Raw genomic sequence first — 24,102 nt, 5'->3', positions numbered from 1 at the left:
CTGGGACGGTGGGGCTGGGGGCTGCCAGCAGCAAAGATAGGCACGGAGCGGCGAGGGGGCTGGCTGGGAAGAGAAGCCAGAGCTGGTGGCAAGTCCTTCGCTGCAGCCCATTTCCTTGTATAACTCCCTCGCTCAGCATGGGGTGAGTTTGGCAGCACCTTTTCCTGGGCAGTCCCTCAACTGTGGGATCTGTGCCACAGGCGCTGTCTGCTCTTTGGCTGTCACAGGCTTCTGCCTCTGCGTTTCAGCCAGGCCTGGCTGCAAGGCAGGAAAAGTTTGCTGCAAATTTTTGCTAATTGGCTGAAAAGCTGCTGCTGCTGCTAACCTCGCTGGCTGGCCCTTAGCTCTCCCAGGTAAGACAGAGTGGGCCATTCCTCTGCTCTCACCACCTCCCTACCAGCTGCACCTGAGCAGCACCAATAACCCTGGACCTTTGGCTGCCCAGACATCTCAGGTAGGCCTGAGAATCAGTTTTCACTCGGTTACTTATGCATCAAGCCCAAAAGATGGTGTTCAGCCAAAGCATGCTGAAGAATGGAAGTGAGGGCAGTGGCTGGAGGGTATGGGTCCCATGGCTCACACTGCAAAGAACATGCATTTGTGAACGTATCTGGCTTCCCTTTCCCCTTCTGTATTAAGAAGCGTTTAGTCTTTTGTCATTCCACGTCATGGTAGCATACATTCTGGAATAGCAACGCTTTTCAGACTCCTAACAAGCTAAAGGGATTGTGCTTGTTCAGCCTCTTACTGCAGGCTGCTTTCTGGAGGCTGCAAATCCAGTTTTGTGGCTCTCTTCTGTTCTTTTTGTTGTTTCAAGATCCCTTTTTAAAAAAAAAAAGCTTGGGGGGGAGGCCTGCCACTGCCTTCAGCCCTGGCCCCGTGTCCGCCTTCCCCTGAGGGCAGGACATGGTGGGACAGACGGCGGTCACCCTCCAAGCCAGCCAGCACCTGTAACATGTGGCTCTGGGCCCGTCAGAGCTATCTATCTTCCTGCTTCTCTCCTTGGAGACAGAGCCTGGAGAAGGCTGTAGCTAATTCATTTAAAAGCTCCAGATTACTCACTGTATTGTTCTTCATTTGCATGTTGTTGCTTAAATTAGTGCACGCCTGCGTGGAACAGAAGAGTTTCATTAGCACAGAGGATGGTGTTGCCTGAGCCGGTGTCCAGAGAACAGATTCTTCCACAACACCATCTTGTTAATCAGCTAATTAATCATGTAATGCAATAGAAACCCTGGGAGAGGAGACGTCATCCTGCCCGGGGAGGCTGGCTCCGCATCAAGCCCCCTCCCCAGCAGCAGCTGTCCCTGGCAGGGAGCAGAGCTGTGTCCCTGCGTCCCACGGGAGCCCCAGAGCAGGGCCGGGGCTGACACGTCCCACCGAGAGGGACAAGCGTGTGCCTTGTGGGCTGTCCCCTACTGCATCCTGCGCAGGGATGGGCGGGCGCCACCTCCGAGCACACTGCGGTGCCCTTGGGGCTCCTTGCTGGCACACCCGGGGCTCTGCAGTGCCAGGTCCAGGGCTGGCCCAGGCCGGGGTGCAGGGACAGGAGAACCCCTCCTGGGGGCAGTAGCATCAGAGGAACGCGGTGTGCATGCTGAAGTGATTGGCAGCGAGATAATTAAGTGCGGAGGTTTAAGATGCCAGGGGACCACTCCAGCTGAAATCTAGTCAATTAAAAAAAATCTGGTAGATTAATTTCCAGTCCCCTCCGCACTCTGAGCTGCACTTTTACTTACTGTTTCTAAAAGTCTATTTTTCTTAACCAAAAGCTGCCTGAATGCTGCGGGCAAGCCTGTGTGTACCAAGTGTGCAGGGGAGCGTGGCCTCTGGCAAGGGGCAGGGCAGGTGCTTCCATGCAGAAAGGAGAAAGGAAATAAAACTGCTTGTCTGTTGTTTCTCCTCACATCTCCGAACGGAGATTACAAAACCTGTGTGCAGCTGGGCTTTAGGGCAGTAGAGGTTGGGGTTTATGGTGCAAGTCGTGCTTCCCGCAGCATTTTGTTGTCCCTGCAGGCTCGGGCAGGTCCTGCAGCGCCCGTTCCTTGTGGGCCACGCTTTAAAAGTTCCTTAAAAGGGCTGCACCGCGCGGTTTTATACCGAAGGCTAAAACGTGGGCTATGAGGGGTGCGGATACTGAGTGCTACCAGCACGAGGACCTCCACAGCTCCGCGTACAGCCCCAGGCTCGCGGGTGCCGGCCTCGCAGGCAGCAGCCAGCCTCCTCTCCCCTGCCTGGAGCTGGGGGGGCTCAGCGCGGCCACCGGGGCTGCTCGGCCACAGGCAAAATGGCCCTCGGCCTCCTCGCCCCCTCCACCGCCCTCCCGCCTACAACTCCCAGCGTGCCCCGCGCGGGGGGGCGGGTACCCGCTGCCCCGCCGCGCGTGTCCGTTCGCCCGGTGGTGGTTCGAACCGACCAATGGCGGCGGGCCGCCTCCGGCCGCAGCCAACGGCGAGGCGGGAGCGAGGACGGGGGCGGGCCCTCGGGGCGGCGCGGCGGGCCAATGGGGAGGCGGGGCGGCAGGTATGAGCTGAGATGGCGGCGGGAGCGCCGGCGGGCGGCGGGCGGGGCGGCCGCAGGTAGGAGCGGGGGGGGGGGAGCGCGGCCGCTGGATTTCGGCTCTGTCCCCCCGTGTGTTGCGTTTTCATTTCTCGGTTCCCGTTTCCTCTCGTCCTGAGGGAGGGGCGGGCGGTGCCCGTGCCGCCAGGTGCCGGTCCGCCCGCCCGCAGCCTCCGCCCGGCTCCTCGTAACGGGGCCGTAACTGCAGCGGGGGGGGGCCCGGCCTCCGAAGGACGGGCGTGCTGCTGCTGGGGGGCAGGCGGCGGGCAGGCCCCATCCACGCGTGTGAACACCCAAAGGGCTCTAAGGATATCTGGGCGCGCAGGTGAGTGCCAGGCCCGCGGATGGCAACGCGAGGATGCGCCCGGCCTCCTTTCAGCAGCGCCCAGTGACGGGACGAGAGGCAGCGGGCACGACCTGAAGCCCAGGAGGCTCCGGCTCCACATAAACAACACAAACGCTGCTTTACTGAGCGCTGGGCAGGCTGCCCAGAGAGGTTTGGGGGTCTCCTTCTCTGCAGATACCCCAAACCCGCCTGGGTGCCGTCCTGTGCAACGTGCTCTGGGTTCTCCTGCTCAGCGTGACTTGGTCATCGTCGGGGTCCCTTCCAACCTCGGCCCTTCTGTGCAACACACCTGAGGTTCAGTGAGTACGTCTGAGGTTCAGGGAGTACACCTGAGGTTCACCGCAGTGCTCGGTCTCCCATCTGACACGGCCGGGGCGGCTGAGCGGGAAGGGTTCCAGCCCCGTGCCTGAAGGCAGGGTGTCCTGGGAAAAGGCCTCCTGGGGGTGCCACCCAGCAGCTGGGCGACAACAACGTAAATAGGCACCAGAAGGGGAGACAATTGCCGTCTGTGTCCTACTGCAAATAGGAACGTGTTCGCTGTAAGCATGACTTAATGGTAAAAAGTCAAAGCGACTTGCTGAGGGTCACAGGAAAAAAACGGCCGGTTTGGCTGTTAGAGCCAAGCCCGAACACATGGCTGCTTTCATCCAGAGATAGCCCGGAGCAGGGACGAGCTTATTCAGACATTCCCTTCCCCACAGCCCTCGCTAAAATTGCCGAGGCTCAGACGTGCATTTAATCCCCCTCCCTGCCCAGCCCTCGTAGCCACGCACCCCGACACAAGGCTGCATTGCCTTGCAGTATTTCTGTATGTTTGCATGTAACACCCCCTCCTGTTCCCATCCAGGGCCCGGGATGGGCTGGACAACGGGATCCTTGTTCTGCTGCACTTCAGTTGATTGTGTGTTTGTCTGAAGGGGGAGAGTTGCTTGCCCACATATCCCAGAGCAGCGTCTGGGTCTCCTTGCCAGCCTAGTCATCGCCTGGGCGCTGTGCTCGCATTCACGCGCATGTGGAAATGTCACTGGGCTTCACGGGCGCTGTTCAAAGGCGCCTGGGCGCTCGGTTCAGCCTGGAAGCTGTGCTGGGGAAGCCGAATCCCTTGTCCCAAAGGGCAGCGGTCTGCAGCGTGTGGTGCTTTCACAAGAGGCGCAGGCGGACGGGAAGGAGACGGCAGGATGGGAACGACGGCTCGTGCTTAGCGATCACACTGAGGTCACGTTCCTCTTGGAAACACCGTCCCTCCAGGCTGGATTGTGGCATAGAGCCTGGTCAGTGCTGAGGCCGTGGGACACACACGCCTGCTGGGTCCCAGCCTCTCCTTGCACTTCTCAGGTCCAGCCTCGCTGTGTGGCCCTTGGCCTTTCCCCCCTCTGTGCTAGGTAATCCCAGTAAGGCTATCTCAGCTTCCATCGTAATTTTTTTTTCAGAAACTGCAGATAGCAGGGAATGCGATAAGCTGCTTAAATAACTGCCTGCCAGATGGCTAACGAAAACTTCTAATATGTTTGCTTTTGGCCTATAAATCTCTAAAGTTTTGGAGTCCATCCACAAACATCCTTTCTTCTCGAGCGGTAGCGTGGCAGCTCTGATTTTTCAGAGGCAGCGCGTTCTCAGGGGAGCCGGCGTTGGTTTCCCTTTTTGTTTTAGCTGGAGTTCAGGCAGGATGCTGAAACGCCGCGCTTCAGGGCTTCCACACGGGCGTTCCCGCGGCCCCGCTCGTGAGCTGAGGCGCGGGCTGCGCGCAACCCTCCAGCCTTTGACATCCCGGCCTGCCCCAAACGCCCCCGGAAGGCCCCCGCGCTGCTCAGCTCAGTGAGTTGGTGAACGGCACCGCGAGCTGCGCCGCCCCTGCTTATCTGTGTGCCTCGTAGCCCCGAGCAGATGCCACCGGCTCACTGGAGGGCTGGCACGCGTCCAGGTGTGCCTCGTCGCCGCTCCAGCTCGTGAGAGTTCGCACATCTGGAACGTGGGACGTGGCCTCTGCCCTGCGCCGTGGCGCCTGCGGGGGCTTTGTGGTGAGGAGGGGTTTGATGCTGCCCTGTGCTGGACGTGGGAGGCAGCAGCCCTGGCAGATCCCCCGCGGCGCCACGTGGTCTGCTGAAAAGCTCAGGTGTGCGGTATGGCGTTCACACAGCAAACGGCGTGTCGGCGAAAGCAAACAACAGTGATGCACCGTTTGGTCCTGGCTATAGCTACAGCCAGGAAACCACTCCGCTTTCTGTTTGTACAAACCCTTCCCTCCTGAACTGGGAGCTGTCAGCGGTCCTGGGTGCTTTAAAGTGTATCAAAGGAACTTAACCTTTTAAAAAAATCAATCTGTGCAATTTAAATGGTGGAGGCTTTCAAGGAACCATCGAGCTAATTTCAGCCCTTCCAAGGAGCAGCGCCTGCAGCACGTGTGGGTACGTACCGTGGCACGTGGACCTGGCTGGCATTCACCCTCTGGTGACAGCAGCCGCTGCCTGTGCCGGTCTGTCACCCAGCCCCGTGACTTTGTGACCTTCTCCAAGGCGGGCAGGATGCTTCTGGGCGATGGGAAGGGGCTGCAGGGGGTTCTCAGGCTGCCTCGGCTCGCTCCCCACGTCCCGTCGCCCTGCATGGTGGCTCTCGGACCCGCTCCTTTGTGCGCAGCCCCACACTGCCCCCGTGCACAAGCTGGCTTTTCTCTAAACCTCTGCAGGGTGACCTGATTATTTTCCCTGTCCTTCCTCGCCCTCCTTTTTAATAGCGTCTACAAAAAAGCTGAGTTCAGTTATGAGCCATGCTGACTGATGGTACTGCCTCTCCTCCTGGGATTCCTCCTCTTTTCTGTCCCTCCAGCGTGCATTTTGGATTTAGCTAGCAGCCCTCTGAAGACGGGGTACTGCCTTTGTTCTGTGTTTGTGCAGCACGGAGCGTGCCGGAGCCCCCAGCTGGGACTGAGGTTCCCAGTGCTGCAGCGATAAAAGCGAACGGAGCGGTAATGAGGGGAGGCAGCTGCTGCCATCTGAAAAGGTTCCGTTTCGGTGCCGGCCTCAGCGAAATTGTGATGGGCCTAAGGCTGCTCCTTCAGGGCTGCTTCCTGGAGGGGGGTACGTTAAAATAAAGGCATTTACAAACTTTGCGCCGCATCGGAAGTCAGGAAGATGGGGGTTGTTATTTACTTAAAGCTGTTAGGCTGCGTTAAGGCAGACGCGCCGACTTGCAAATCCCTCATGCAAAGTCACGGGGCTCCTGGCGGGGTTTCGGTGTGTCTGCGGAGCCCTGGGCGCGCCGCGAGATCGCCTGCTGGGAAGGAGGCTGGGTGAGGAGCGCTGTGACGAGCCTGCAGCTCCCCCGGGGTGCCTTTCAGTTGGCCTTCCCCTCTCAGGTGGTCTCCTAGTACCAGAAGGCATCCGGGTGCTGGGATGTTGTGCTGGCGGCTGATGGAAGTGCTGCCTCGGCCACTCACAGTATTCCTGTGGACCTTCTGAGAAATACCGTAACAGAATTCGCTGAGGTCGGGCGTGGAGAAAATCTCGCTGCGATGTCAATTTGCGATGTTTCACGTGTACGAGGCTGTCTTGCTACTGCAGCCTCGATGCTCATCGTGCGTTGCGCTCAGCTTGCTCCAAGGCACGCGCCCCCCCAGCCCTTTTATCTTCCCAGATGGGTCTGCCTGCCTCCAGGTTTGCCCCACAGATGTGCAGCTGATGCTGCCGAGGTGTTTGAGGCCTTTGCCGAGGCAGGGTTTGAATTCATGGGTCGTAGCAGGGATGTGGATAGCCAAGAGATGGCCGAGTGTCGCGTTAGTTCCAGGTTGTCCAGCACAGGCTGCTGTCGCGTGATAGCAGCTTTGTTCCCCGCTCCCCTGCTGTTTCAATTGTATATTAGTATCTGATTCCCGTAGCCAAAAGGCTGATTCGCTCCGTGCTGGCTGCTTGGAGGTGAAGAAAGCACAGCGACGATTAAAAAGGGCGGTGTTCTCTATTATGGCTCGCTCGGATTAAGTCCAGAAACTGTGGTCAAGGCTTGGCACCCGCTGTGCTGCGCGCTCTGTGCCCACCACAAAGGGACTCTTTGCCCTCACGGACCTCACGAGCACAGCCCTAGGCAAAAGTTGTGGCCTGTTTTTCTTGACATTTCTCGGAGGAGGATCGGTCACCCCGCGGAGTTGCTGTGCTGAAGCGGAGGGCTGAATGTGGTCTTTGTTCCGCTGCCCTGCAGGAATGTCAGCCTGAAGTACCGTCCTCAGAGCACCCTTAACTGCGGAGTCCCTTCGAGTGTCCCTGCGGTCCGTTCCCATTACAGCTCTTTTAAATCTTTTTTTTTTTTTAATCTAGGAAATAATTTGTCTTCTCTTCCTTTTGTTCTTAAAACGATTTCACATAATTCCACTCCGCTTCTTTCATCTCGTCGCCGGCTCTGGGCTGGCTCCCGCCTGGCTCCGGACCACGGCCTTCAGACAGCCTCATTAATTGATTCCGTGCTCCGGCAGCACGCGGGGAGCGATGCTCCTTCTCCCTCCCCGGGGAAACGTGAGCCTGCGCGCATCCATCCCTCCCGTCTCCCTTTGTGCTCAGCCAGGCGAAGGATCCCTCGCGTCTCGTGCTCCCTGGCAGCGGCTGCTTATCGCTCCGCGCTCGCCGGTAGCCTGCCTGTTTCTCAGTCCAAAGGTTTTGTTATTACACGGGGAGATTTCCTCCCATTATCTGCCTCATTTTCGAAAGCTCTTTAATCCTGTTACTCCTCCGTGGCGATGCTCGTCTGCTGCGGTGTGACGGAGGTATTAGCTTCTTAGTGACAACATCCGAGGCGCACAAAATGGCACTGGAGATGATTCTGCCCGCTGAATTAGGTTCAGCAGCAGCTTCCAGCTCTTCCCCAGCCAGGCAAACACGGCTAATGCCTTGCCCCAGAGGTTCCCCTTCCTTCCCTTTCTTGCCTCGCCTTCTCTTTATGCTCTTTCTCATGCGGCTTGAATCTGTTTCTGCCTGCACACGCACGGAGTCAGAACAATTAAAAAACCAACAGCAGCTCTCACCTAGCTGACTGCCAGCTTGCTTCCACACCAGCTCATTTGCCTCCTTGCAGGGCTCCTACCCCCACGTTCAGTCGCCAGGTTTTGCCACTTAAAACCTCGTTTTTGGCCTCGTTTCCCAGACATTTCCCCGGATCGGCTGCAGTTACCTTAGGGATTAATTGACCCATCATGATTTTGACCTCCTGCGCCATCCCCTCCCCACGAAATGCTGGGGCTGTCATGCCTGCAGGAGGAACGCGGGGTGTGACAGACAGCTCTCTTTGTGGCTTGGCTGGGATCACAGGCTTCGCTCCGGAGAGATGCGGGAATGGCAGGACTCTGGGCACAATATAGGGCCCATTTTTTTTAATCTGCTGTCTTAATCACAGCCCTATTAGCACGAGGTTTTATTATTCAGTGGGGTTTGACTTTATTCATGGGATCAGAGAGGAAGCTAGTTAGCCCTTTATTTTGCCCTTTCGACATGTCGGAAAGCGATCTGAGCTCACGGCACATAAAAATACATCTCTAATTGCAAGCAAAGAAAAAAAAATAGCGAAAAAACCTCCCTGAATAAATGTTTGCCTCCCCTTTGCTGCCGTTACATAAACTGCGTGTAGGCAGAGTACATCCATCTTCCTTTTTTAACGGGAAAACAGCAGATGGGGCACATGGCTCTCTCTGAGGGCTGTGGTGCGCGCGGCGCCGAGGATTGGCAGGGTTATTGTGCGGGAAGCCAGCGGGGGCTTCATCCTCGCTCGGAAGCAGGGGTGTGCTGCTCATGGCCATTTTGATTAGCAGTAACGGTACAAAGGCAAACTTTCCGTGCGAGGAACGCCGCTGAGAAGTGACCTTTCAGAATGGAGTGGCTCCTCGGAGTGCCGCCGCAAGGGCGCGCGAGGCTGGTCCCAGCCGCGGCGGGAGGAATGGGAGTGGGCCACGGCACGTGGTGGCACAGCCCTGGTGGTAAACGGCAAGGGACGGGGATGTTCCCAGCTCGCAGACCATCTTTAGTCTTTGAAATGATGTAAAAGTGTGAAAGGCAGGGGCTGGGAGCGTCTCCAGCAAGGCTCCTGCGCACGGGGTTGTGCACTTAGGGGATGTCGTCATTGTCCTGCTGGTGCTGAGCCATCGGCTGTGCTTGGATGCAGCTGGGAACGTGGCTGCACGGCTTTCCTCACGGCAGACATTTGGTTTGGGGCTGTTCTGTGGACCCCTCTCAGATCCAGGTGGAGAGCACTTAACGCCACGCCGGCCCGATTCAGAGCCTGGTTTCCATGTAGGAGTTATTTGCCGTTCAGCTCCAGCTACGCAGCCTTTGGCAAGAGACATGAATCAATTTGTCCAGCTTTTCTTTTCTGTTTTGTCTCTGCGTGAAGGCTGATGCCCAGTGTGTGCCAAGGGGGCCTTTCAGCCCCAATAATGCGCCCTTGTGTCTCGTAGCATGCGTGGGATTTGCATAGGCTGCGCTGGGACAGGCAGGTTTCTTTTGTTGCTGCAAACAAGGAGCAAGTTCTTTCCCCCGTCTCTGCTTCCTAATGCCTCTCCAAAAGCTCTCAGCACTCATGTAAGAAATTTACTTTTTTCTATTTCTTTTTTTTCGCATTAAATGTCGCTAAACTTTGTGCAGCTCGAGCGCCGGCTGTGCAGAGGAGTCCCGCCAGTCAGCTCCAGCTGAGGAACTTGTTTCATTCCCTTTCTCCGAGTCTAGGTATCCGGCTGTCGGAGCGCGCAGAGCATCCGTGCCGCTCGGCGTACCCGCTGCAGAGTACTTGCGTGTCTCTGTGGGGAAACAAACCTGAATACCAGCGCACGGATCCCTGCCGGCGGGGTCACTGGGCCTCCGCACCCGCCGCTAACCCTTCTCAGGGGCTGCAGTGCCCCGGGAGGAGGTGCCGTGGGGCTCGGGGCTGGCCCTGCCCGTGTGCCGTAGCCCCGCGTGACGAAACGTGAATGGGATCGGATTGAGCGGTGGCCGCGTTTTGGCAGCGGGGATGGAGCCGCTGCGTTTTCGGTCCTGATTTATTGCGTCGAACAAAGTGCTGAAAAACGCACCGGGAGGTGCTCGGGAAAATATGGCCCCCAGTTGGAGTCGGCAGCGTGCTCCCGAGGCCGCGCCGAGCAGTGCGGCTGGGAACCCTTCGGAGCTCTCAGAAATTTTGGCTGGCCTGGCAGCCTGCCCTGCGGTCTGCCTCGCAGAGCTTCCTCTGCTCCGTCCTCCTGAAGGAGCCTCAGGCATCCACGGGGAGCGCTGGCAGGGGCCGGGGGGTTGGTGGGGATTCTCACGGTGCAAGTGTTGCTGAGCGCCTGGCGTCCTGCGATTTCTGCGAGTTTCTTTCTCCCTCCCTCCTCTCTTAATCCCATCGGGCACCCTGGGAAGTGCATCGAGATGGTCTTTCGGGTCAAATTGACGCAGCGGGCCGTTCTGCTCGGGTGTGGAAGCGAGCACGGCCACCCGGCTGCGGTCAGAGCACAGCACCCTGGGCTGCGTCCATCCCCAGCAGGGGCAGGGTGCTGTGCCTGCCGGGGCAGCGCGCTTGGCACCGCGAGGCCTCGGGTGGCATCGGGCTGGCGGGGCTGGAAATGTCAGCGGGTGAAAGCAGCCAGTGTGTGCGAGCCGGGCGGGGGGCGGCCTCCTCCCTGCACGCCGACTCGCGGGGACAGGGCATGCTTTGCAGCTAACTATGGCATCGTGGCAGGAGCTTGTGACTGGGGATCAAGGACGTGAATCCTCACTTTGAAGTAAAAGAGGGAGAGGAGAGGCGAGGGAGGCGCTAGCCTCTGGGCCTGACTTAGAAGTGTGCGAGCCTTTGAGACAGGGGTGGGAAGGTGGTAATGAAAGACCTAGAGGTGGATGGAAATCGGGATGAGTTCAGCGTGAGCATGGTGAAGAGTGCTGATTAAACTGGGATCTCTTTGATAACTTTATTTTTAGACGTGGGAAACGTGATTTGCCTAACCTCTGCTAGGGGTAAGCACCTGTGGCAGGTAACCCTCAGCAGAGCAGTGTCTCGGATGCGTCCGTTTTCCATGCCACATGAAAAGCTATCAAGCTGGAGAGGGTGCGTGTCAGCAGAGAACTGGGAGGTCAGAGAAAAAACAGCCTGAAGAAGAGGCAAGAGAGACGTGGAGCTCCTGGAGTGCGTTCAGTGAAGGGCTGCTAAAATGGCTAAGGGATGGGAGCATCCCCTGTGGGGAAGGGCTGAGGGAGCTGGCCCTGCTCAGCCTGGAGAAGAGGAGGCTCAGGGGGACCAATCGGTGTGTATCTGAACGGAGGGTGTCAGGGGGATGGGGCCAGGCTCTTTTGAGTGAGAAGAGAAGATCCTACAGAACTGATCTCGAGTGGCTTGTCCTAACACTGCTGGTTTCACACTTGCTCCAGGCTGGGAGTGCACAGCTGGGCAGTTATTGTGGCGGGTGGACAGCAAAAATGTTGGCAGCTTGTCACCTGGATCCCTAGCGGTACTGTGAGCCAGTGCTGTGACAAAATCATGGTCCTAAAAACAGTCCTGGGGCACGGCGACTTCCTATTTGTTGGTAGAAAGGTGATGACGATGGAACTGCTGACTGTACGCTGGCCATGAAAATATTTAGATTGGGATTTAGACTTACAGGCCGCTGGGAGTGAATTTCTGGGAGGAAAGGAGAAAGACCCAAACTTATTTATGGCTGAGAGCGGTACGCTGATGTAAAATGTTGGATGTCATCGCTGCCTGAGCTAGGAGGATGTGGATGCAGTGACAGTTTCTTTGGTTGGGCGGTGTCATGTGCTGCAGATTGTACCATCACACCGCGGAGTGCTAGGCATGGCTGCGTTGTGCAGACAGGCCAGAAATGGTTTTGCTCCAACGGGAAACGTAACCGCACGGTGCTGAACACTCACCAAAGACAGACAGTGCTGTCGGTATAGACTGGTGGCTCCTGTGTCAGCAGATGTCTCCTCTGGAGCAGACCAGCTGGCTGTAAAAGCGATGAGAAGTTGCTTTATTTTTTTTTCTCCTCTTTTTTCTAGTGATGCCATCTGCAATCTTGTCATTTGCAATGACTCCTCCCTCCGCAGCCAGCCCATCATCTTCAATCCGGACTTCTTCGTGGAAAAGCTGCGCCATGAAAAACCAGAGGTGTTCACGGAGCTGGTGGTCAGCAACATTACCAGGCTCATCGACCTGCCTGGGGCAGAGCTGGCCCAGCTAATGGGAGAGGAAGACCCAAAACTGCCCGGGGCAAACAGCACGGCTTCTGGATTCTTCCGTTCCTTGATGTCTTTGAAACGCAAAGGTGAGTATGGCACGGTGTCTGGTGCCCACCTTCAGGGGGATGCTGACAGGCACCCCCTGCTAGCCATAGTTCACATACCTGCCAGCACATACTGCTGCTGGTGGTCTCGGGGGATTCCGGCACAAACCACAGAGATGTGGCTTTGTCCCCGCATGCTCCTGGTGTGGACAGCGCAGAGCTGCAGAGGTGTGTCTGAACAAACTGCAGGTTCTTCCAACGCATGCCAAGGGGCTCTGTCTCTGCATGCAGCATGCTTGACTTTGTCTGTGGTAGTCCATGCTCTGCTTCCCTTAGCTTGTTAGCTTTCTTCATAAGTGACGGAATATTAATAAAGCTTGAGAACATCAAATGCTGCGAAGAACCGTAATGCCCAGGTTTTCCAGGCCACTGACTTCTCTTGGTGCTTGCTGTCTCCTTCAGTTCCTGTAAAAGCTGTCTTGAAGGTCTTTTCTGTACAGCTCAAATCTATAAAACAGGTAAGAGCCTCTCCAAATGCCAGTCACAATCCACATCCCAGTCCCAGCAGTCAGGGGCAAAGCTCTGGTGCCTGGCTTTGCTCAAGCCCAGGTTCAGCCTCAGGAGATCGTGCTTCTGAGGCAAGCGCTCAGCTCCAGTTTTCTTCTGGAGTTACAAAACAGTATCCTCAGCCCCTCCTCAGAAGTCTGAGCTTTGCTTTTTGAGCAGCACAGCTGTGTTTGGATCCGCTCCTGTTCACTGGCTCGCATTACTGCTTGGTTTTGTTACATCTTACTGCTGCTGGAGGTGTGTATGCGCCTTCTCCCACCTCCACCCACACTCCGAGGGGATGCTGGTTCTCCTTGTGAGTTCAGTGAAACCTCTCTCATCTAGACAAAGCACCTCCATCTGGGCACCTCTCACATCCTTCTGTCTGCCGTGGTTTACTAGCTAGACCAGCTGTCTGCTGGCGGAGAGGCTGTGGGTAGCTGCCTTCAAATGCTGGCAGCCTGGGGTTGGACATTTCTAATTCCTTTGAGCAGTTCCTCTTCTGTGAGCACCTCTGAGAAGGGAGGTTCCAGCGTGTCTGAGTATGGCCTCTTTGTGTCTTTTTTTTTTTTTGTCCTTTGTATAGTTTCCACCTCATTTTATAAGGACAAGCCCTGCGGCTCCATTGCTCAGGCTGAATTTTCTGGTGCTGACTTCTGCCCTGCACCCCGTGGGAGCGCTCACCCTGGGCTGGACAGCACTGCAGGGGAAAATCAAGTATTGTAAATCAAGTGCTTTAGCACACTGAGGCGAGAGATAGTGAGTATGGCCACGATTTGCCTTGCTGCTCCGTAAGAACAGATCTTCGCACTGTGGCACTGGAGCTACAGCTAGCAGATGTTTCCAAGTCCGCTGGCTGTGCTCCCAGGCTGCAATGGCAGTGTCTCCCTCCATTGACAGGCACTGTCTGTGAACTCCTTGGCCAAACTCTGAGAAAAAGGGAGTTTGTGCCTACGGAGAAAATCAATTTTGTGTACTGTGTGTTTCATCTCTGAGCTATCATTTGTTTTCCTTCGTGTTATATGCCAGCTAGAACAAACAGGTTTTATTTCTTCAAAGCCAGAGGCCAAGGACCATACTGCTCAGAGCCGATCAAGCTGCAAACACGAGTTCTCTGGGCATCAGGAAACTCAATCTCATGCTGCTGCTTAGTTTCAGAAGCAGTCGTGCCATAACATCTAAGCCTTTGTAACTCAGCATCCATTCTCCAGACACTTCTTTCAAGTTTCTTTGAGAATCAAATTCTCATTCAGATATCAGCTTCTGACTTCAAAAGTAAATCGAATCTGTCAGGCATGTCTCAAGAAGATGTATTTTCCTCTCTTCCTGGCCACTGTTGATTCTATCTGTTGAATGTCTAATGAGTTTAGTTTTCTTCAAGGACAAGAACCTTTTTGCCAACTGTTCTCTCCCTTTGCACTCACGCCTTTCAAACCTTACGCGTGGATCAAGAGGTCACATTGTCCTTTCTCCTGGAAGACTGGAGCTTGTGCTTTATCAGAGGGAGGTCAGAAAGTTCTTGATTTAACGGGAGGCTGGAGTTCCTGGTGACTTACCATGTACTTCAGAAGTCCTGGAAGAAAGTGGAACATTCTTTAGGCGGAATAAATTTAGTCGTACAGGAAGGCTGCTCGAGAAGTGCACAGTGTTAACCAGGTCTTTCCCACATGCTGTGAGCATCAACACTGCAGAGCAGTAAGAGCTGTAGTACAGCAGACCAAAGGCTAGTCAAAGCACAGCGTGCTATGAGGGGGGTACAAACAGCAAGGCAAAGCTGGTGGGGGGAGAACTTCTGTCAGGCCAGCCAACGCCCTGCTCGATAGCTTGCCTGTCAGTTGCAACTACAAGTAGGAAAATTCTCAGCCACAGAAAGCTGGGGTGCAGATGCCCAGCCAGCCCTTGGAAGTGGCCAGTGCTGCCAGTCTGGCCATGGAGGAGGGAGGAACATTCTTTTCTTTAATCTGCAAGCTCTTTGAAGCCGAAGTGTGAGTGCAGGACAAACCAGCTGCGTACCTGAGTCAAGTTCTCAGTGCCGGGCAGCACGTGCGGTGCGTTCTGTGCAGCTCTTTGGCTGGCTGCAGCCAAAACCTTTGTGCGTCGGAGGGCAGAAGTGGGGCACAGGGCTGTGGTTGCTCCTGGTGAAGCCCATAGGAGTTACCTCAGCTTTCAGAGGGACAGAGCGTGCTGGCTGTGTGCAACTGGTGGAAAAAGCCTTGCACCAGCAAGACTCCATGTGTTAGAAAAAACTGTCCTGCTTGAGAAACACTTACCTGGGAAGTCCCCCTCTGGACAGAACAGTTTTCTGCACTAGTTCAAGTACCTTTCAGTTAAACGGGCTTCTCATCTAGTGCTTCCTCCCATGCAAGTCTCCATCCTTTCAGCTCAGTTGCTTTTCTCTCCCTTTGGGGCTGGAGCCTGCCACTACTGGAGCTGTGGAGCTGATGTGTGCCAGCTCCTGCCTGATCTGTACCCGCTCCAGCAAACCTGGGGAGTAAGAGGAGCTGTTGGTGCTCCTTCTGGAGCAGGGCCCAGCTCAATGCTTTGCTCCTCTCCCTTTTTTTGAGTTCTTCCTTGCTCACCCTTCTGATACTTTGCACTTTACTTGGGGCAGCTGACACGGAAAAGATTCACCAGATTTAGGAACTCCGGGGATTGCCCATCCCTGTAAAGGAGGCCAGCATGAGCCAGCTGGATCATGCCTGCTGTCCCCACTGGTGCCTGTTCCCCTTTCCCATAGCCTCATAGTTCTCTGCTCTGCTCCATGACGAGTCACAGTGAGGATTCAGCTGGACTGTTCTTCCCAGATGTGGAGCTTGCCAATGCATCAGGCACCTGGGCAGTCCAGGCTGTCACATCTACACTTCCCACGCTGCTGCTTCCGTAGGGCCCAGGCTTGCGGATGATATGCCCTTTAAAACTGAAGCATCTGTTCTGGTGTTGTTTTCTTTTCAGGAGCTAGAGAATGTTTGCCTTAGCTGATAAAAACTGTAATTAAGCTGAGGTAAGAAGCAGGATGATGAAGCTCTTGTAAGTACAGCATGGTGAGATGAATGACTTATTTGGGAGTGCTTATGAAATAACATCGGGGGAGGGGGTCCTTGTGACCTTCACCCTTAGTATTTTGGGGCAGTGGTCTTTGCATGCTGAGATCCTGTTCTGTGGGGACCAATCATCTGTGGCTGCTGTGCTCTGTGCTGCTTGAACATGTTATCTTGTGTTCCGCAGAGAAAGGGGTGGTGTTCGGCTCACCGCTGACAGAAGAAGGCATCGCGCAGGTCTCCCAGTTAATTGAGTATCTGCACAAAAGTAAGTACTCCTGCCTTGCTCTCTTCCTATCCCAAGGGGTGTCTGGCCCACCTCAGGTCTCTGGTGCAGGCAGGGTGGGCACCTCCGAGTTCTCCAGCAGCAGGAGTTGCGGGCAGGACTAGATGGCTGTTCCCCAGGTTTGCCTAGCAAATAGGCTGATTTATTTCGCCCTCTGCACGTACTCTTTTTGCTTACGGGAGTCAGCTTGAAGTCATGGTTCTTATGCAGCTCACTGAGGTTTGCTGTCAGGCTCTGGAAAGAGAACCTGTGTAGTAAGAGGATGGTAATAAGCCTCTGAATAACTGGTAGCCTTTTTTCCTCCCCTCTGTTGAACAGATCTACGAGCAGAAGGTTTGTTTCGGGTGCCAGGCAACAGCATCAGGCAGCAGATGCTGAAGGATGCTCTGAACAGTGGTACAGATATTGACCTGGACTCTGGAGAGTTTCATTCCAACGATGTGGCCACCCTGCTGAAGATGTTCCTGGGTGAATTACCAGAGCCCCTGCTGACACACAAGCACTTCCATGCCCACCTCAAAATTGCAGGTGAGTGAGCAACAGAAGAGATGAGCAGAGGGGATGTAGCCAGCCTGCTAGGAAACTGGTAATGATGAAGAGCTGCACGCTAGGCTGTGGGAGATCCTGAAATGCACACCCTACATGCAGGGTAAGAAGGAATCTTCCTGGCATCTCCACCTAATGGTGGAAGGGCTGGAGCCGAACACCCTAAGCAATCAGACCGGGCCTGCCTAGCTCAGTCTTCTCTCTCCAGCATAGGATGCCTTCAAGAGAAGAGCCTGCATGGGTTACCTGGGTCTCCATCTGCTTAAAGCCTGGAGTCTCCTAAATTAGGGAGTACTTTAAAAACATTATTACTTAATGGTTAATATAACTTAATAACTGAACATGTACTTAATAACCATTATTGAACTACCTTGATTTTGGGGCGGTCCTATGTGGACCCAGGAGTAGGACTCAACAATCCTTGTGGTCCTTGCCAAACCAGGGTATTCTGTGATTCTGCCTTACGTGAACAGCCTCCACCTTGCCTTCAGCTCATCAGAACCCTTAGCAACTGTGCTGTTTTTTGGGAGATTAAGACATCAGGTGGGGAGTTTGGGAGCTGGGGAGGGACACAAAGGGCGAAGAGCTGTGCGGGAGCTCAAAGGAGATCTGCAAGTGAAGAGGGAAGGGTAACTGGCTGCAGCAAGCCTGTTGTCGGAGAGGGAATGTGTGTCCTTCATGTTCAGCCCTGTGATTTGGCAGACTTGACGCTGTTTGATGAGAAGGGAAATAAGACCAGCACTCCGGACAAAGAGCGCCAAATTGAAGCCCTCCAGCTGCTCTTCTTGATCCTTCCTGCACCCAACCGCAGCTTACTCAAACTGCTGCTGGATTTGCTCTACCAGACCGCCAAGAAGCAGGACAAGAACAAGATGTCTGCCCACAATCTTGCCCTCATGTTCGCGCCCCACATCCTGTGGCCCAGAAATGTGAGCAAAGCCTCAGTATCTGTTGGTGGGATCTTGCAAGGTAGAAAGCAGAGGCTTGTCAGGCCTACAGGGGAGGGTCCACGACGGGCAGGTTGTGCTGATACAATCTGGTGTGAGGGTTGGAGGCTGGGATGGTGAGGTGGTGCTGTCTGGCAGGACTTGGTCCTAGTGCTCAGTCCAGACCCACCGTAGGTTTCATTTTGCAATTGTTGCTTTGTCTTTTTTCAGTAAAACTTAAAGCACAGCTCTTCTTTTAAGAATAACAGCTCTGCACAAACCTTGCAGATGTCTGTCTGCAAGGTTGCTTGTGCTGTGGGTGAACTGTGTGGCCCCAGAATTGTCTGGGTGGCCAAGCTCTTGGGTCAGCTTTCCTCTCAGAGCCGTGTTGGCTCTCTGAGCTGTGTTCGCTAGTGAGCAGTGAGCCCTGCCTTCCCAGCCCCTGCTGAGACACCGTGTATGTGTCTGTACCCCAGAACCAACAAGGGCAGCAGCAGAGACACTTCCTGCTTTCCTTCTAACAGCTGTGCCTTTGTGTCCCCTTGCCAGGTGACAGCAAATGACCTGCAAGAGAATATCACAAAGCTAAACAATGGAGTGACCTTCATGATCAAACACTCGCAGAAACTCTTCAAGGTAAGTGTGCTTTGGGGTCTTGCTCTCCATGCACCTTCTGCATGAGACCGAATGGCCCTTACCCCTGCCACCTGGGATCTGGGCATATTCTGGGTGCTCTCTTCTGAAGTGAGAGCAGGATTCCTGCAAGCAGCTGTTCCTTTGGTGAAAGGAAGCCTTTGCTGGGCGTGCAGCCCAGGAGAAGGCAGCCAGCTCGGAGGTGGCCTTTGTGCCTTGGCAGGTCAGGAGCCCGGTGCAGTGTAATACCACCCTCTGCTGGACACCCAGCACCTGCTTCCTGCCTGGGAAACCTGTCTCCGTGGGGCAGTTGGTGACCAGGCTCCCTCTGAAGAGGGGAGGGAAACTGAAGGGGCTTGTTCTGGATGAGTGCTGCCAAGAGCTGTGTCCCTAATACAAAGGGTCATTTCGTTGTGGACTTCTCTGCCAGCGGCAGTCAACCTGTTGCTGTTAGAGGCACAGTCTGCAGTCCTGGGCATCTCTGTCTAGCTCAGAGAGGGATGCTGTGGGAGGACAGGAACATGGAGCTGTCTGTGGGTTTCTCCAAGGAAGTGTTTCTGCAACAGTCTCATGGCTTCCTGGTCACTGTAGGCATCTACCCTCTGCAAGTAGACTTCCCATAGAAAGCTTCCCTTCTGCCCCCTTTGTCAGTGCCCTCTTTGGCCAGCTCAGAGCTGGGGGAATTGCTTGGACAAAGCTTCTGTGGAGCCCAGCTCTTGTTCTGTTTTCCTCTTGTCTTGGCTGCGTGCATCAAAGGGAAACCGTAAGCAGGGACTCCACGGAGGATATGAAATCCCATTGCCTTGTTTGCCCTAAGCAGCGCAGTGCTTGCGTGGTGTGGTTGCAGAGCAGCTCTTTGTGGGGCTGCCCTTGCCCTGTGGCCCAGCACACTAAATGTACACATGGTATTTTCTCTGCTCATGGTCACAGGCCCCAGCGTACATCCGGGAGTGTGCCAGGCTGCACTACCTGGGATCCAGAGCCCACACGTCCAAGGTAAGGCCAGCAGCTGTGGTGCCTGCCCTCCGTGAAAGGGCAAAGGCTGTGATGCTACGAAGGGGTCTTTGTGAGGGAAAGAGGCTGAAAACAAACCAAGTCGTGAAAGAGGATCTGTTGGAGAACAGGACGGAGGGAGCCATATGGTGTGGAAGTGCAGGCAACTACATCAGGGAAATTGGGCAGAGTTGGAGCATCTGTTAATCAAAAGCACGGGGAAAGCTACCAGCACCTCTTTAGCAGCAAACCTGCTCCCTGTGCCCAGTACATGCAGCACCTGCTCCTTCACGGGGTTCTGCCTTCCAGACAGATGCATCTGCTGCCGTGGCCAGGCTGCTCGGTAGAGGGGCTGGGATAAAGGCTACCTGCTGCCACTGGGACAAGGGTTGGCTGCATCTCTCCAGCAAATGCTTCTCTCCCTCGTAGCTGCAGGAGAGGGAGAAGGTGTTGCAAGGAGCTGCACTGACTCTTCTCAGGCCTGGAAGGGCTTCTGCAGCTGGCATCCAGGAAGGGAGGGAAGAAGCAATGGGGTCACCTTTGTATTGCTGTCACCTCTTCCTGGCACGGGGCCTGCTGGTGCAGTGCTGCTGCAGAGGGGTAGGGAAAACACAGCCCTGTGCATTCACTGGGGTGAGGCAGCTCACGAGACTCTCCCCGGCCTGACTCGGATGGGTGGCTCACTTGGATTAAAGCATGGCAAGCCACTGCTCTCTCCTCTTTCCCAGGATGACCTGGATTTGCTCACATCTCCTGGCTCCAAGGAGCTGCAGCCCCTCAAGTCTCAGAAGCGAGGCCGACTGGACTCTTGCCATCCGGAGGAGACCCAGCAGCGCACGGAGGCGGCTCTGAGGGAGCTCTTTCGCCATGTCCACAATATGCCTGACTCTGCAAAGAAGAAAAAGCTCATTCGGCAGGTAGCACGGGGAGGAAAGATCTCTTTGGGATGTGCTTGTCAGCTCAATTCTGTGTGTAGGGCTGAAAGCAGGGCCTGCTTGAGAGCTGCTCCTAGTCCTGGGCAGGCTGGGGAATGGGGCTCTGGGCTGTGTAAGAGGCAGTATGACCTGTATGAAGGCAGGGGAGGAGGAAGACTATCCTGGATGTGGCTGACAGTGGAGCTTGCTGCACCAAGTTGTGCTGTGAGCTGTTTCTTGAGCCAGGGATGTGCCAGCCAGCAGTTCCCCAGTCCTGATCGTGGCCTTATTGAGCTTCCTGCCTTGGAAAGGGAGCAGTCCCTTCCTCTGCCTGCAGAGAGTGGGACAAACTGGTTTCAGTCTGGGGAGCATTCCCAGCCAACCTGCTGCTCCATTGAGGCTGGGTGACATGGCCAGCACCTGTTCTGGCTGCTAGCCTCCGGCCCCTTTTTGCTTCAACAGCTAACCTGGTAGCGAGCAAAAAGCAGCCTTGCACCCAGGCTCCCTGTAGTCCTGTGTGGGAGGTGTAACCTTCCTTTTTCTTCTCCCATCACCACGAGCTGCTCCTCCATTTTGGGGTGTGGAAAAGCCAGGCAGAGGTTTAGCCAGAGGGCAGCACACAGCAGCAAGGGGCTGGTTTAGCTGTGACAGTAACCGTGCTAACATACTGCCCTCGTGTTTCCTCCTAGTTTAATAAGCATCCTTCAGCTCTCACTCCCGGCTCCGAAGCGGCCACACCCCCAGCACCACGACGTACCCGCTCGCGCTCCTTCAGCGGCCTCATTAAGGTAAAGGCAGCCTCTGAGCCCTGCTTTCTGCTGTGAGTTTCTGATATTGCTCTCTGCTTTTGCCTTGCCCTGGCTTGAATGATGCCCCCAAAGGTAGGGACTGTTCAAAGTATTGGCTGCCCACAGAACACAGATCCACTGGGGACAGAAAAGGCAGCACAGTGAGAATAAGCCTTGCTAGTATAAAGCGTAATCGTCCCTGAGATGCTCTGCTGAAACGCTTGGCTGCAGGAACTGTGCATCTTTCTGAGAGCTTGGTTGCTTCCTGAGATGAGATGAGGACCGACAGGGAGCTGGTCATGTAGCCTAGCTTGTTAGTGTAGGTGTGAGCACACTGTAGGCTGCCCTGCAGCAGCATGTACCTGCTTCTGACAAACTAGGCTCCTGGCCAGCCCTTCTGTCAGCTCCCAGACCCTCTGGAATCAGGCAGGCTGAGCCTGCTGGCATGGTGTTTCAAGTGGTTCTGCTTTGCAGTCTTTGTCCCAGCCTGGCTTCCTGTTTTCTTTCCCAGCATCCAGCTGCTTATCAGCAATGCATCCTGCTCCTTCCCTTTCTTTTCCTCTCTGCACTCTAAGCACTAGCCAACGGCCCTCTCTTCTTACGGCAGCGGAAGGTTTTGGGAACCCCAGTTATTGTGGAGAGGAAGAGCAGGGACACCACACCGGAGCCCAAACGAGCCAGCAAAGAGAACATCCACCTGGTAAGAGCTGCTCCCGGCACTGCTGAAGTTGTGGGAGGGAGTTTGGATGCAGCTTGGGCACCCATTTGAGTGATCCTGGGGGGCTGCTCGCTGTTCTCTGTTCAAGACAAGGTTTCCAAATTTCTTCAGTGTGATCAGATAAGGCCTTAGGAAGCTGCTGTGGGAAGAGCAGTGCAGGACTAACGAGGGCACCGCCAGGGCATGGGTGGCAGCTCTGGGCCTCCGCTCCAGAGTTGTCCCTCCGGGTTTATCTGCACTCCTGCTCTGGGACATTGGCTAGTGCCCACTTACTCCTCCCATCTTCCCTCACCAGTTGCACACAGCCTGCTGCCTGTGGGTCTGGCTGTCCCCTGGGCCAGACAAGCTAAGAGTAGATTTGGGTGGTAGCTGCTGTCTGGTGGTACAGGTAGAGAAGGCTGTGGATGCCACTTCATTTCCTCTCTCTGCTCCTATTCCCCTATCTCGTCCAGTTACAGAAATGTGGATCTCCGGCTCACACGTCCCAAGCAAAACTGAAAACTTTGGAGGGCCGGAAAGAGGTGAGAGAGACAAATGCACACGTTTTGCCTGTGAGGGAAGAACCTGGCCTGCTGGGCTGTCCTCCTGAGGGGGGTAATAGCGTGTCCCCCTCTTCCTGCATGGTGTTCTGTGTCTCAGGCATTCAGCTGCTGTAATTCTTTGCTCCAGGACTCCTGTAGGCGCATGCGAGCCCACCTGCTTTCCAAGGACTCCTCATCCCTCTGAATGGCTTCGCACCGACGCACGGGTGGGGAGTGCCCGGCCTCGCAAGCTGTGAATACTGTGCTGCACTGAGCGGGGAGCCTGCAGCCCTTACCAACACTCCAGCACCCGTGAAACCGGACCTTGGCAAAGACTGCAGGGACTTGTTTTGTTCTGTACATAAATTACATTTCATTCTACTATGGGGCAAACCACTATCTAACCAAAACCTGTGCAGCATGTCTGACCTACCGGCTCTGGGAAGAGCTGCTTACAAGGGGAGCCCTGTGCGTTGTGGGGCCCTGTTTTACTCCCAGCTTTCTCTGCAATGTTGTTAGACTGTATTCTTTGTTCTTTCTGCTCTGGGTGTTTAACGCATTGGCTCGGTTTTGCTTCCCTCCCTCTGTTAGCAGTGTGAGCAGTGGACTCCAGCCTTTACCCGCATCCTGGCAGTTCACCGTGCCTCTTCGGGCCGTGCCCTCTGTGCTTCCCGGGATCTCTGCTTCCTGCGGGGTCCCTCTTGCCTTGTCCCTGCAGGGCTGGGGCGCACACATGGTACCGAGCACAGGAGGGGCCTTGTTGAAGAGGAGAGGCTCTGGGTGCCGTCACCTCAAGTGGGGCCTGGGGAAAGCCCCTTTCCCATCACGCCATCTCTCAGTGAGCTGGAGGCAGCCCTTGCTCACTGCCTTCATGTTTCTGCAGTGCCGCGCTGCTGCTGGCTCTGCACGGTGAGCAAGGACTGGCTCTGCTTCGTGTTCCCCAGGGAGGATAAGAGGAGCAGGGCTTATTCTCGGGGGCGGGAGGCTGGCAGAAGCTGTCAGGGGCAGGGCAGCCCGGCCTCTGGATGCTAGGGTGGCGGTGGCAGGCGGTCTGGTGGCTGTCTGCACAGCACAGCAGCAGCGTGAGGGGTGTGGGAGGGCTCCAGCCGTTTGTGATCTGCTGCAGATGGTGCCAAAGGCTTTGGCTCGAGACATTTGGATGGCTGGTCAGGTGCCTGGCTGATTAGTCATTAAATGGGGAGAAAGGGCTGCAGCCAGGTTGGGCTTCCTGCCCTGAGCTGCAGAAATGAGATAAAACCATCTAGATTCAGGATAACCCCCCCATCACAGCTGGCTGGTGTCAGCTGTGGTGTTAAGCTGGAGTGCTCCAGTAAGCCAGTCTTGCCAAGTACCTGTCTGCAAGCTCTCTGGTAGGAGACACACAGGGTCACTGCTGTGAAATAAAGATTTAATCAGTCAGGGAACCATCTAAATGCTTCTCAGCCCTTCTTGGTGAAGCAAATAATCTTTGGAATCCAATTATAATTGTCTTCTAATCTCTAAGAACCAGCAGCAGAAGTTAGAGCTCTGTCCTTGACAGCTCTCCCAGACAACTGGTGGCAGGAGGTGTGAATATCGGGAGGCGAGCGGGGAGTTCGGTCTGACTGGCTAGAGCTGTCAGAAGGGGCTGTCGGAGCCCTGAGCCGCTTAGCTGGAGTTATTCATGGGCTTGTACTTGGATTTTTTTTTTAAGAGCTACAAAGCCACGTGCCTCATGCTGCAGTGTCCAGAGGGATGTTCCTGGTGTTTTATCGGGGGTGCCCGCCCCCAGCCTGACCCGGAGTGGAGGAGCTGCCTTGAAAACGTAGGGGTTAGTGGGACCGTAGGTATGGGAGTTGTGAGTTGCTGGTGTTAGGAGCCTCTGTCACAGCAAAGAAAGAGCTCTGGTTCTTCAGGGACCGGGCAGGCGAGGATGCTGTCAGGAAAGGCAGAGGCTGTTTGCCATGGTAGCCGTATGTGCTGTTCAGATGTGTCTGTAATCATTCCCTCCAGAGGCTCAGGCTGTCTTTGTGCTCCTCTCCGAAGGGCATGGTGTGTGTGGCTAAGCCAAAGCCCTGCTCCTGCAGCC

The 24,102-nt window shown here is 55.4% G+C and overlaps 1 protein-coding gene across 3 annotated transcripts; it reads left to right on the top strand.

Moving 5' to 3' along the window:
• Positions 1-2,496: 2,496 nt before the first annotated feature.
• On the top strand, positions 2,497-22,589 carry ARHGAP19 (Rho GTPase activating protein 19). Of its 3 annotated transcripts, none has more exons than XM_035311846.1 (12): positions 2,497-2,579; positions 11,902-12,167; positions 15,897-15,977; positions 16,314-16,523; positions 17,244-17,470; positions 18,017-18,103; positions 19,031-19,096; positions 19,822-20,010; positions 20,697-20,795; positions 21,403-21,495; positions 21,966-22,034; positions 22,183-22,589. In XM_035311846.1, the coding sequence occupies exons 1-12, from the start codon at positions 2,536-2,538 to the stop codon at positions 22,237-22,239; spliced, it is 1,488 nt and encodes a 495-aa protein (XP_035167737.1). In that variant the 5' UTR covers positions 2,497-2,535; the 3' UTR covers positions 22,240-22,589. The 3 variants fall into 3 exon arrangements, with proteins under 3 accessions (XP_035167737.1, XP_035167738.1, XP_035167735.1); XM_035311847.1 differs by lacking the exon at positions 2,497-2,579 and adding an exon at positions 9,361-9,456; XM_035311844.1 differs by lacking the exon at positions 2,497-2,579 and adding an exon at positions 10,577-10,951.
• The last annotated feature ends 1,513 nt before the right edge of the window (positions 22,590-24,102 follow it).

Source organism: Oxyura jamaicensis, assembly GCF_011077185.1.
Source record: "Oxyura jamaicensis isolate SHBP4307 breed ruddy duck chromosome 6 unlocalized genomic scaffold, BPBGC_Ojam_1.0 oxy6_random_OJ72994, whole genome shotgun sequence".
NCBI lineage: Eukaryota > Metazoa > Chordata > Aves > Anseriformes > Anatidae > Oxyura > Oxyura jamaicensis.
The sequence above is the reverse complement of the archived record's forward strand: the minus strand, read 5'-3'. Positions and strand labels throughout refer to the sequence as shown.